General features: G+C 37.6%; 1 protein-coding gene across 9 annotated transcripts in view; it reads right to left on the bottom strand.

The window, feature by feature from the left end:
- Positions 1 to 4479: 4479 nt before the first annotated feature.
- The window catches only part of adgrb3 (adhesion G protein-coupled receptor B3), a 418594-nt gene continuing 408266 nt past the window's right edge, over positions 4480 to 14807 (bottom strand). For 8 of the 9 annotated variants that reach the window (XM_061910388.1, XM_061910390.1, XM_061910383.1 and 5 more), the window contains one exon: positions 4480 to 5520. In XM_061910388.1, coding sequence (XP_061766372.1) covers positions 5332 to 5520 — 189 coding nt within the window. In that variant the 3' untranslated portion in view covers positions 4480 to 5331. The remainder of the gene's footprint in view (positions 5521 to 14807) is intronic. The other variant, XM_061910386.1, reaches the window with a different exon arrangement.

The raw sequence follows: 14807 nt of genomic DNA, 5'->3' as shown, positions 1-14807 counted from the left end.
TACCGTATTTCCTTGAATTGCCGCCAGGGCGCCAATTAATTTAAAACCTCTTCTCACTCCGGCACTTACCAAAGGCATGCAGTAAAAATTTGAGTTTGATGTAAGGATACCATCATGAAAAGCACATCTAATTAAAAAAAACAAAACGTTATTCTGGTCTTACCTTTACTTATAAATGAAATCCATGCCAGCTCCTTCTGATCAAAAGCATCGATAACTTGTTTATAGAAGTCTTCCTTATCTTTCTTCAGTTTTAGAAGTCTCTGTCTCGATGGAGATCTTCCTTTATTACATGCTGCTTCGATTGAAAGTCCAGTTTAGAAAACTGCTATAAGACCGCTGCTATCAGTTAGCTCGGCTCCTCAAGTGCGAGCGAGCGACGACAGAATTATCCTCAAACAACTCCCCCTCCCGTTTTGCTCCGTGGGTGATCTCTTTATCCCACCACTGCCACCGTGAAGTGTTATTGTATAAATAATACACTGGGTATTTAGGACTGGAACATGTTTTATTTCAGCCCGGTTGTTTACATAGCCAGCATAGGTGCTAAAAGGTCCGTCGAGCACCCGCCGCGTCATATCTGTCCCAGCACAATCACGTCACTCATTTCACTTCTTCTGCAGCTGAGTAGTCGCAAGAAGGATCACTAGCGCCCTCTACCACCAGGAGGCGGGAGTCATTTAATGGCTCATATTTGACAGAAGCAGCTACGGTATTGTGACGGTCTCAAGCCGTCGACTTGTGGGTTCCCAGGACCACCAAGGAAGGACATATCTTGAGCAGTTTGACTTTGTTTATTTTTCAATAAAACCTCAGTCCAGGTCCGCTCTTCCTCTCCGCTCGCTCGGCGTCTCCTCGCCGCCATCTTGAGTGCCCTGCCTTTCTGTCGGACTGTCGGCTCCACAGGTATATTAATAAAACATAGCTGCTTACTGTTCTTTTTAGCATACCGGTATTCAAATGCTTGGACCTTAAATCCTACTGAATAGCTCTTAATCTTCTTCCCTTTATGCGATTTCAAATTATTGTAATCAGCCTCCTCCATTTTGAAAACGATGACAGGGGAAGTGTCACTCATTACGTCACAAGTTTGACCCGGCAGTAACTCAAGGCAGGCGCATACTATATGACCGGCGGCAATTCAAGGAAATACGGTATGCATTTGTTCGTGTTTTCAAAGGGCGCACTTTCAGAGGTTAAAAAGTGGTGTTACTGTGGAGGCACTGCAGGACTGTTTCTGAAGTGCCCATAAAAAGTGGTACATGTCTCTTGTGTGTTTGAAAACATAGCAAAACACTACAGGTAGGAGGAGCATGCAACTTGAATGGGCAGTAAATGAGTGTCTCCATGGTGATGGCCAGCTACTTGGAAAATGTTGCTAAGCTCCAAATTCTATATCTTGACAAAAAAAAACAGTTATTAACTTTTCATGAACTCGACTCACCTTAATGTGTGTTCCATGTCTTTGGGGAAGAGAGCAACTAAAAACTAAGGTTTTGGGCGTTGTTGTCTCTAAACGCATACGTTTGTCCGAATATGACCAAGGACAGGCTTTATTTCAGGGACTTAAGGGAAAATCTAATCCGTGGGAGAGGATCTCTCTGCCATTTTCAACTTTTTTTTAATTTTTTAAATCATCAGCTTGAAGCGTCCCTCTGTCTCGGACTCCCTCGTCATGTGACTTGAGTGTTGTTTTTCTTCCTGGTTTTGATGACCCGCCTTATCTTGCCTCTGAATGGCCAGCTGGTGATTCGCCTAACCAATTGTGACTCATCATACGAACACCAAGCAATCATCAATATTCTCATTCGTCCAGGTCAGTGTGTTTTCTAAATATATATTTTTTTGGCCTAGACTTGCAGTCCATTTTCTCTCTTTGAAGCTTGTAGCATAAAGCACACGCAAAATCCTTATTTAAAGGGGAAGACGATTAAAAATGCAATCTATTAAATAGACAACATTCTAATAACTAATGAAATATATTATACACATTGAGTCTTTAAAACTGCCAAGAGTTAAACACTAGTCAATAAAGCAATTTGCAGCTTTTTAAACATCACAAAATGTGTTTCTTTTTGAGAAAGTTCAATTTTGCGTTTTGTTTTCACTGCTGATATTTCAACAAATCTGGCTTAATTGTTTTTTTTTTAGCACTTTGCCTTGTTTTTTTTTTTTAAATGGACAACATGTTAAGTCATTTTATTTTTTGTAACAGCTAAATGAGCATCACATAAACATTTATGAATGAATTAATCATCTCTGTTGTTCGTAGGCACATGCCTAAAATAACTTAGGCTGCATTTAAAAGTCAATGGAAAAATTAAAGCCATTAAAAAGGTGTCATCTTTATTATTAAACTAATCGTTAAGATAATCGTTGACTAATCGACTATCAAAACAATCGTTAGTTGCAAACCTAGTATACTTACTTCGTAATTATAAATATTGGCTTTATAGATTAATTTAATGGATCAAAACACAACTCAAAAATTAAAAAAAAATAACATAAAAAATATGTACATATATAAAAAAAATCATTAAGAAAAAGTTAGGTTCTATATAATAAGAAAAGGGAAAAAGAAATTCAAACAAAGAAAAACTTAAATATTAAAAAGTTGCAAGCAGCGGCACCTTTTCTTCACATTTCTTAAACTTCAGCTTTACAGATGCCAAAGCAGCTACTGCCGCACACCATAATTAAATAAGTGGAAAAAAATGACATCCTACAAACTGGCAGGTTTTGTTGACACAAAGTTTGAAGGAGATGCAACATTGTGATTGGCAGAAACGTGAACATGTGACAATCGGGGTAAAAATACGCTAGAAATGGACCCTTGGGCATTTCAACTGGTAATAAACTAATTATGAAGGTGAATTTTGTCTTTATTATGGAAGGTTTTTTTTTTTTTTTTTACATTGAGTTTATGTAACTGAATTTTTTGCGTTTGAATTTTGAGAACTTAATTTTTTTCACATCAAATTATGCTGACAATTTCATCGAAAAAAAATGCAGTTTTAAAATTCGGTGTATAAAAATTCAACGTAAAAAAGATCAGTGTTAAAAGAATGCATGGTATTATACACTATATATATATATTTTTTTAAAATGCATGGTATTATACACTATATTTTTGTACACTAAATTTTTTACCCTGAATTTTTATACACTGATTTTTTTTTACACTGAATTTTTATCCACTGATTTTACGCTGAATTTCTATACACTACATTTTTATACACAATTTTTTTTTACACTGAATATTTATACAGATTTTTTACACTGAATTTTTATCCAGTATTTTTTTTTACTTAAAATTTTTATACACAATTTTTTTTTATCCTACATTTTTATACACTGATTTTTTTTGCACCGAATTTTTATCCAATGATTTTTTTTTACACAAAATTTTTATACACTACATTTTTATACACTCAATTTTTTTACACCTCGTTGTCATACGCTGAATTTTTATACACTGATTTTTTTTACACTGAATTTTTATACACTGAATTTTTATACAATGATTTTTTTAACGCAGAATTTTTATACACAAAATTTTTATACACTACATTTTTTATACACTAAATTTTTTTACACTGAATTTTTATCCAATGATTTTTTTACGCAGAATCTTTAGACTACATTTTTTATACACTAAATTTTTTTTACACTACATTTTTATACACCGATTTTTTTACACTGAATTTTTATGCACTAAATTTTTTTTACACCAAATTTTTTTTACACTGAATTTTTATCTGATTTTTTTTACACTGAATTTTTATACGCTACATTTTTTATACACAATATTTTTACACTGAATTTTTATACTGTTTTTTCTCTACACTAGGTTTTTATACACAAGTTTTGTTTTTTGTTTTTACACTGAATGCGACCCCAAAGGGAATAAGCGGTAGTAAATGGATGGATGAATGGATAATTTGTTGTAAAAACAAATTCAGTTAGGCTTCACGGTGGCAGAGGGGTTAGTGCGTCTGCCTCACAATACGAAGGTCCTGCAGTCCTGGGTTCAAATCCAGGCTCGCGATCTTTCTGTGTGGAGTTTGCATGTTCTCCCCGTGAATGCGTGGGTTCCCTCCGGGTACTCCGGCTTCCTCCCACCTCCAAAAACATGCACCTGGGGATAGGTTGATTGGCAACACTAAATTGGCCCTAGTGTGTGAATGTGAGTGTGAATGTTGTCTGTCTATCTGTGTTGGCCCTGCGATGAGGCGGCGACTTGTCCAGGGTGTACCTGCCTTCCGCCCGATTGTAGCTGAGATAGGCGCCAGCGCCCCCTGCGACCCCGGAAGGGAATAAGCGGTAGAAAATGGATGTTGCATAAATTCAGTGTCATATAAAAGCTTTCGTAATTAAGACACAAATTAACCTTCACACCAATAAGTCACCATGAACATGACAATGAATTCTGGCTAGTGGGAAAGTGAAGAAGAAGCATAAAGTGGAGACCACGTCTGAAGCAGTACGAACATATTTCCTCTTTTATTTACATTCCTTTTCAAATGTTAACATTTTCGCGAGAACGTTTGATCAGGTTGGCATTATTTGTATCTCTTTTCTCTTTTTTCCTCATTAAAATAAATTGGCACAATCAAAACATATGTAGACAAAAGTTTATTTACACCATACAACATGTTGTTTTTTGTTTTTTAAATATTTGATACAGGGCTGCAGATGGGAGAGCTTGCCGGGGGAATCCTTCAAGCGGGTCCTGCAGTATTAAAGTTGTGAAATATATTATTTATATAAAAGTGAGTCATCTTTATTGCATTGAAAGCAATGAAGAATGTAGCTGGACACACATTCATTGGAATATTGACACGAAAGATCCTCTTTGCCTCGGTTCTTACTAGAAAGTAAAAAGTGTCGTAATGGCCAAACGGACTGTTATAAACGCTTTTTAAAAACCTGCATAAATATATACATTGTGCTCCTGGGTCTAGTGGGGACCAGACCCCATGAAGCTGGGACCACATGGCGTGTCGTCTGCTCTGTGAGCCTTCATCCGTGTTTTTGTTGTATTTATTATTTTTTTTTTTCGCCTTTGAGAGAACAAGTGATGGTAAATATTGTACACCAGGCCGCCCCGCACTAAGTACACTAGTGAGAATACAAAAAAGTAACACTGATGGTTTTCCTTTCACTTCTCCCCCTCGCTCCCCATGTTCCTCAGTGTGTCTTTAGTCTTGTGTTGGCACAGGAAGTCTCTGCCGCGCTCCGATTATCCACACATGAATGCCAAGGCTGTTAGAAAAGTCTGTTGCTTTATTCAGTGCAAAATACTTCTGTCCTCCTTCCGTTCCTCTTCCTCTACACCTCCGTTTGGAAGTCCCCTTCCTGGACGTCCAAGGGGAGGTTGACACACTTTTCCCACTCTGCAGGCGTCATCTCCAGTGAGTCCTTGGCGCTAGAGTCTAGTACATTCATGGTGGCGTAATTCTGGTACTCGCACGCCGGGTTGTAGCTCTCCCACGGGTTCTTGTTTGGCATTGCCTTGTCCTGCAAATATGGACGCCGCGTTAGCGCCACGCCGTCCTCGCCGTTTGACACGCAATAAAATGGAAGTCACTCAAAGGCGACGCATGGAATCTTAGCGCCGTACAGTGAAACCTCTCCTTGATGGAACTTTTAAAACATGTTAAAATGTGCAGGAGCTTAATGGTAGTGTGAAGAATATCACAATGCATAGGGACAATTGTTTGGATTAAACACTCAAGTGTTAAAAAATAATTCAATAATAAATGTATTTTATTGTAGATTCCCCATAGGGCGAATATACAATGAATCTTTTTTCTTTTTTAAACATTCTAACTTATAATACAAGTGTAAACATAAGCTTAAAGGAGAACTGCACTTTTTGGGAGAATTTTGCCTATAGTTCACAATTATTATGAAAGACAGGACGACTGATGGATTGTTTTAATGCATTCTAAATATAAAATACGGGCATGTGATTTGACCACAATGAAAAAGACTGAAAAAAAATTCGGGGGGTCTGGGGAAGCTCCTGGTTTTTCACCAATTCAACATACTAAAATTAACAAAGACAGCACCATTTGAAGAAAATATTTGAGTGTTTAAAGACATGAAAACATCATTAATAGAACATACATACCCCAATTATCCTAATGAATCACTGTATATGGTTCAGTCCCAACAGTATTTAATCACTAATATTTACATCTTGTGTTCATTTCACGTCCACAGGTGTCACTTTGATCAGTTTTATTATCTACAGTTTATTTACAGTATTACCACACTACTTCACTTCACACTTGTTCGGAGAGCCCTAACATGAGCTTTCCTTGCAAATTTCTGAGCAGCCTGCACTTTCCTTTCCAAGATTGTTACACCACTGACAATATTGTTTCAAGAGACTACATAAGAACTTAATATTACAAAATAGTATTATATGCAAATTTATTTCAAATAAATTAACTGGAATCAATAATGCGACTCTTTGAAGTTCTGTAATTTCTTAATATATTTTCACGTGGCTTTTTATTTAAAAAAAAAAAACATTTATATTTCGCAAAGCAATAATTGGTTAATATTTAAAACAAACATGCGTATTTCGTAAGCAAATATTTTTTAGCTTACCTCCTTATTAACTACACTGTCTGCAACTGAAGTGGGTTGTTTGGGTGGATCTTTCCTCTCGATGTCTACGGCAGTTGTCGATGTAAACAAAGGATGAAGTCCGTAAGGTTTGCTCACTTTCGGTTGATGTCCAAAAGTACCAGCTAGAGAAAAGTTCGTTTTCCTTGCTTCAAGTTGTCTCGTATGTTTTTGGCGCTTCGCATGTACTTCCAAAGCCTTGAAACCTCGTGATCCATAGTCAATATTATCATGACACCACGTGCACAAAACTTTTCCGGGACGATCGATTTTCCGATTAAAATCGCCGAACAAAGTCGTAACTTCCTTCTTCCCAACAGTATCAGTGATTTCCCTTTCCATCCAGTCCCATCGAAACTTATTTTTGACATGTTTATCAATTTCTTTTGCTCGTGAAGCGTCCTTTCTCTCGAGAACCGACATCGTTTACATTTGGAAAATGGCGGTAATAACGTCATCATTCATAACAGATGTCCTGATTGGTCACAAGGAACATATTGACCAATCAACTAGAACGTAATATAAGCTACTTCTCGATTACGAAAGACGAATTGGCAAGTAAACGAATCTTGACTTAGGGTTGGAAAAAAAACAGAAAAACGGAAAAATCACATGCCTAAAAATAAATGTCAATAAAAGTCCACTATTTCGCCCATAAAGTCTAATAACCGTTCAAAAACTGCCAACAATACGCTCTTTCTGGATTTGAATATTAACCGAGTATTAGTGTTGATGTTATTATAAGCGCTAACGCAGGCAGACTATTTATACTGACCAAGTGATCACAAACTTGTGTCCCTATGTTTACATCATCGACTGATCAGCTGCTTCCTTGCTCCCTGTAAGTTCATTCTAGATCATAAATCATGCATCTTACCTGGACAGAATAAATCTGAGTAGGTATTCCAACAAGTTGATACACTTTTGACAGCCAATTAAGACCCAAAACTAGCGAGGATGACACGAAAAGACACTTGGCGAACAGGTTTTATTATGTCTGTTGAAGTCTACTGTGAGTAATAATCAGTGATGAAGGGGAAAAAAAAGCAAACGTGATGCATTTTTTAAATTAGCTGCTTAAAAAAATCTAAATATGTAAATATTATATGTTAGTACACATTTGCCTGTTATCATGAAAATAAAAAATAAATGGAGGTGTTTGGATGTTTTTTTAAGGGCTTTATAGGCTTCATTGCAAGCAAACTTTTAAACGCATTTAATATTTACAATGCGAAAAAAACAAAACATTGGTTGACATTTCTCAATGTTTGTGAACAATAGGCAAAATTCCCAAAAAAGTGCAGTTCCCCCTAACTCTTTAGGCCCAAACTTTTTGTTTACATGATTTTTTTTTAATTTCTCTTTGCTATTTGGGCTTATTGGAACCTAATTAGAATAAAAACTAAAAAATCATCTTTTTATATGATGTACTTAGTCCATAAGTAACAAACATGTCCTTCATGTGTAGTGACGTGCTAATTTTTAATTTTACACTTTTTTTTTCCAAATTCCATTGCATGTTATACTCTTCTGACACCACAAGATGGCAGTATAAGTATCCATATGTCGGCATAAGACCCCAATTCAGTAGTGTACACAATTTTGAAAATAAGAGCTGAAAAGGTGATGTCCACGCATGTGGCCACTAAGGCCTTAATAGGTCAACTGTAGGATTAATCAAAAAATAAATAATAATAAAAATAATACATTATTAAAAAACACGTTTTTAGGCCATTTCCGTGCTTTCTCGCTGCATGTATAATCATACATCAACGGCCAAGAGAAGATTTTGTAACATGTAAGCTGTTGTGCAAAGGTTTTATTAACATTTTTAAAACAAAGTACAGTGGAACCTCGATTTACTAACACCTTTATTTGCATCCTTTTCATTTTACGAACGTTTACATCGCGTCCCATAAGGTATGCCTGTGTGTGCGAACCATGTTTTAACGTACAAAAACTTCATTCATTCATTTTGCATGCTGCTTAAAGCCATTGGGGCCCCCATTTCAATGACATTACTTCCTGTACACATGTGCACGACTGTTATGAAGAGCTATGACAGCCAGCAGCTTTTCTGACAAGTTTTTTTACCATTTACCGTGCACCGGTCGGAGCTGTGTCAGCCTGTCTCACTTTGCGTGATCAGAAACACTTTAAGTGTGTCCAAACTCTCAGTCTTGCTTTAGAGCTTCTAGTTGCTAGACAATCTCGTTGAGCTAGTTAGCCTCCAGCTTTGGCATCTTCAGTTCGAGGGGTTTTATCAGCAAAACTTAAACTGTGATGAGACGAAAAAAGCTGCCATAGTGGACCTTTATTACAGTGGAGGAGAAGGCACTACCTGGACACAAGCTGATGAAGGATCACCTCACACTGATAGCGGTGACTACGTGAAGTAGGGCTGTGCGATATATCGATGTAAACGATATCGCAGGTTTGTCTCTGTGCGATATAGAAAATGACTATATCGTAATATTCGATTATATGTTCTCACACAGCTGCTATTAGCTGCGTGCATTACATTACTGCCGTTTCTCACTCCTTCTCGTCTCCTTCTCACAGAGGCATAAAACAAGCATGTCCTTCATGTGTAGTGACATGCTAATTTTTAATTTTACACTTTTTTATCCAAATTACATTGCATGTTATACTCTTCTGACACCACAAGATGGCAGTATAAGTATCCATATGTCAGCATAAGACCCCAATTCAGTAGCGTACACAATTTTGAAAATAAGAGCTAAAATGGTGATGTCCACGCATGTGGCCACTAAGGCCTTAATAGGTTAACCGTAGGATTAATCAAAAAATAAATAATAATAAAAATAATACATTATTAAAAAACACTTTTTTAAGCCATTTCCATGCTTTCTCGCTGCATGTATAATCATACATCAACGGCCAAGAGAAGATTTTGTAACATGTAAGCTGTTGTGCAAAGGTTTTATTAACATTTTTAAAACAAAGTACAGTGGAACCTCGATTTACTAACACCTTTATTTGCGTCCTTTTCATTTTACGAACGTTTACATCGCGTCACATAAGGTATGCCTGTGTGTGCGATCCATGTTTTAACGTACAAAAACTTCATTCATTCATTTTGCATGCTGCTTAAAGCCATTGGGGCCCCCATTTCAATGACATTACTTCCTGTACACATGTGCACGACTGATATGAAGAGCTACGACAGCCAGCAGCTTTTCTGACAAGTTTTTTTACCATTTACCGTGCACCGGTCAGAGCTGTGTCAGCCTGTCTCACTTTGCGTGATCAGAAACACTTTAAATGTGTCCAAAGTCTCAGTCTTGCTTTAGAGCTTCTAGTTGCTAGACAACCCCGTCGAGCTAGTTAGCCTCCAGCTTTGGCTTCTTCAGTTCGAGGGTTTTATCAGCAAAACTTAAACTGTGATGAGACGAAAAAAGCTGCCATAGTGGACCTTTATTACAGCGGAGGAGAAGGCACTACCTGGACACAAGCTGATGAAGGATCACCTCACACTGCTAGCGGTGACTACATGAAGTAGGGCTGTGCGATATATCGATGTAAACGATATCGCAGGTTTGTCTCTGCGCGATATAGAAAATGACTATATCGTAATATTTGATTATATGTTCTCACACAGCTGCTATTAGCTGCGTGCATTACATTACTGCCGTTTCTCACTCCTTCTCGTCTCCTTCTCACAGAGGCATAAAACAAGCCCGCCTTGTTACATACGTCACATACTGTCGCGCGTCTAGCGTCATACGCTCTCGCTGAGAGCTAACGATAGCATCGCTAACGTTAGCTGAGGCAGGTCGAGTCGCTTTTAGCTGCGGGCATTACACAGCAGGCGTTTTTCACTCCTCCTCGTCTGTCCTTCTACCGAAGACGGAAAACAAGCCCGCCTTCTTACATACGTCACATACTCTCGCGCGTCTAGCGTCATACGCTCTCGCCGACCAGAGAGGTAGCAGCATGGCTAACGTTAGCTGAGGCAGGTCCAGCGGAGCGGAGCTTGTGACAATACAAGAGAGAGAAGGTGCGAAACTGACCACAAACGGAGGAAGAACAATAAATGCCCAAAATAAAGAGCAGGGGGTCCGTCATCTGGCGGTGGTTTGGCTTCAAATGGGAAGATATTCAGCAGACAACAGCAATATGCAAAGTATGCAGCAGAAGTGTTGTTAAAAAAGGTAGCAGCACTACTAATTTGTTCTTTCATTTAAAAAGTCACCCGTGAGAGAATGAAGAGTATTTATTAAATACAGTTTTGGTCAATTGACTTAGTTGTGATTTCCCTCGCAGCATGAAAGTTTAAAAGTAGAATATATTAATGCAGTATGAAGAATGCTTTAATGTAGACACATATAATCATCATACTGCGGTGATTATATGCATCATGTGTTCATTCAAGGCCAAGGCAAAATATCGTAATATATATCGTATATCGCAATATGGCATAAAAATATTGCGATATTAATAAAAGCCGATATCGCCCAGCCCTAACGTGAAGCCACTGCTCGTTTCTCACTTCTCACTCTGAAACTCCAGTGTTCAACAATGCCACAAATATTCGCAGACACATGGCAAAATGTATTTATTTTTCTTTTGTTATTTATTTTAGCAAGATGATGAGACATTTTAGTGTAAGTTTTTTTTTTTTTTTACAAAACAAAAAACTTTTGTCAAGGCTAGAACCAATTATTGATGTTTACATTAATTCTTATGAGGAACTCTGTTTAACGTTACAAACTTTCATTTTACAAACCATTTTGAAGAACCAGTTAAGTTTGGAAATCAAAGTTCCACTGTAACATATTGCATGAATTGGTTTGAATCAGTTTGAGTCGTAGTACGATTCCCATCCCTACTGGCTATGTTGTTATTGAGATGTACAAACCATATGGAGAAACGACGAAGGTGTAATACAGCACAGGTACAACACATCTGCTGATTCAAATATGTTTTTTTTTATAAAGTCAAAGCAAAGTATAAATAACAAGTAAATACCTGAGATTTAGCAAGTGTGTATTGTTTAGTTAAAATAGGTGAAGCAGTACCTTGGTATTATATTGAGTGTTCGCCGAAAATGATCACCTAAATCTTGGCCAAGTTTTCAATCACTTTTTTGGTTATCATTTGACCATACTTGGATTGTAACAATGTAATCAACCATGGATTTAAGTGGCCAAAAAAAGAGGATATGTGAGAAACAGTACTAGATTCAGATAAGAACTTGTAGCAAAGTATCGGGAGAGGCATGGCTCAGTGGGTGGAGTGGCCGTCTTGTAACTGTAGCGTTACGGATTCGATCCCGAACTGTAAAGTATCATTCCACATATAGTAAAGCAGCATATAAATATACCATTTAGGAAAGTACCCTTTAGGAAAGTACCCTTTTCCTCTCTGCTGATCACGGTCTTCACCGACAAGTCTTTAATAAAAGTAAAAGTCATGTATTTCCCAGTGTTCTTCTGTTTGAGTTCATATCTTTAGGTGTCTTAAACAGATACATTGGATTTACATTACAGAAGAAATTGCTTCAGTTTTTGACATTTTTGGAACAAATTATTATTAAAAACCAACCCAGGGTTTCCCAAAGATTGTCAATATACTTGTGGTGGTAGGGTGGTCAATATGTCATCATATAATTTGCATAATTGTTAATGATGCATATACTTTCTGTAAAAAGGCCAAACAAATGTTATACAGTACATACAATTAAAAACAAATCTGTACTTTAAGTAATTAACGTTAACCTGTGTTATTATTAATATTACAATATGTTTTTCCTTTTCTGTTTTTTAATTGTTGCAGCTTATTGTACAATTGTAACACATGCTACATTTTGTTATGAATTTCTAGAGACTTCTCTGATCCTTTTGGTGACATTTTTTGTCACCATCAAATCTCGCATTTTTTTTTTTGGTGTTATTGGAGTGCACTCGTGTTTGGAGACTATTTCCGCGACAAACAATGAGAGCTGCAGCGAGCCTCTAGCGTCCCAAAGCACTCACTGACTTCACACTTGCTCCACCTGCGAGTGCCACTGTCCTCTTAATATTTGCACATTTAGTAGCTAGCTGTCTGTGGGTATATCTCAGATATATTCCAGTACGCCCATGCACATCGCAGACATGCTGCCCCCGCTCCAGACAATAACGTGTGTCTTGCTTTCGTCATCACAACATCCTGTTTCGGCAGTGTTGTTTTGGTGCTCAAAGTCTTTTGGCTGAGAGCCGAAAAGGCTATTTTGGGTCAGAATTTGTTTGTTGGCCGAATTTACAGTGAATCACTAGCAAATAGTGCGTAGCTAATAGGCTACATATTATAATCCCGATTAAGCTTTTGTCTGTTATGATTAAATGAGTGTGATCGTTGGCGATATTAACATTTAAAAAGCAGACTCCGCTGCATATCAAATCGGCGGCAAAAGAACAACTGCGGCTCGTCTCGAAGCCCCGTTGAGCATCCCAATAATTTTGCCGTTGTGCACGCACAGAGAGGTCCATTATTAAATTGACCAGGACTGCACAATTTTGAGAAAAAACTTATTTCGATTTTTTTCTCCAAAATTGCTATTTGAGAATTTTATACATGAAAATGCATAAAGATGTGATAACAACTATTGAAGGAGGACATGTTACTTTTAGACTGTCAATCAACATATTTTTATCTCCAGGTGTCACGTATTAGGACAATATGCAATAGTTTACTTTCAAAAATATTTAGCTTTCTGCGGACAGACTCAAAACTTTTGTCTACATCATGCTCTTAATATGAAGTAATAACCAATAAAAACTATACAGTGATTATAATGTAATCATAATATATAATAATACAAGTAACCATTTAATATATGAACTTGTATTTCTTTTTAGGTCTTTTTATTTATTGCCATCAAGTGATGGCAATATTCTCACTATTTCGTCTGTGTTGATCGGCGTATATTGCCCATCCGATTTGAAGCTAAATTATTACCAAAACGGGACATTTACCTTTATAATCATATTTTGTGTACCTCCTATTTTTGTTTCATTGCGGCCGGTCGCGAATATGTGTAAAGCTGGCACGCCGTTCTGCTCCACCGGGACAAAGATCGTTGCCGATTGAAAAAAAGGGCTCAGCGGTCCAGTTAATTCTACTGTTAAATATAGGCACTCATGCACAGAGTGAGACGTCTTTCTCCCTGTTTGAAGCGAGAGGCGAACAACCATCCGTTCAATGTCGATTAATCGTGCAGCCCTAACGCTGACCGCTATTAATAATCTTTTCCAGGACTTCTTCAGCACATCGCCTCAATTAAAGGCCTACTGAAACCCACTACTACCGACCACGCAGTCTGATAGTTTATATATCAATGATGAAATATTAACATTGCAACACATGCCAATACGGCCGGTTTAGTTTACTAAATTGCAATTTTAAATTTCCCGCGAGGTATCCTGTTGAAAACGTCGCGGAATGATGTCGATGATGTTGACGCGTGTTTGTGACGTTATTGGTTGGAGCGAACATTTCAGCCCAGCACCACACACAGCTAAAAGTTGTCTCTTTTCATCGCATAATTACACAGTATTTTGGACATCTGTGTTGCTAAATCTTTTGCAATTTCTTCAATTAATAATGGAGACTATAAAGAAAAATGCTGTTGGTGGAAAGCGGTGGTTTGCAGCTGCCGTTAGCAAAACAAACACAGCCGGTGTTTCTTTGTTTGTTGTGAAGCTTTAACACAGAGCGGTCAAGCGAACATGTTTTCTACGTCAACCAGCAAGTTTTTGGATGGGAAAATTGTGATATTAAGTCGGCTCTTACCGGAGACTTCAGCGGGTTATGCAACCTCATCCTGCAGCTGTCAAAAAGGCAGCTGTGATCTTGGCTCATCGGCTTCTCTCAGAGACACTGGCGTTCACCGCAGCCATCCGACTTTCAGGTATGACTTTACAATCTCACTAAAACACTATTAAAGCAATAAGCAGATAAAGGGATGTTCCAGAATTATCCTTTTAAATCTAATTACATTTGAAACGCCGCCTGGAGCCGTCGCCTTTTCTTTTTTTTCTAGTACTTCACTCTAATCGTCCTCATCCACGAATCTTTCATCCTCGCTCAAATTATGGGGAAATTGGCGCTTTCTCGGTCCGAATAGCTCTAGCTACTGCTGGCTATGATTGTAAACAATGTGA

Source organism: Nerophis ophidion, linkage group LG09 (genome assembly GCF_033978795.1).
Source record: "Nerophis ophidion isolate RoL-2023_Sa linkage group LG09, RoL_Noph_v1.0, whole genome shotgun sequence".
Taxonomy (NCBI): Eukaryota; Metazoa; Chordata; class Actinopteri; order Syngnathiformes; family Syngnathidae; genus Nerophis; species Nerophis ophidion.
This window is presented reverse-complemented; position numbering and strand designations above follow the sequence as displayed.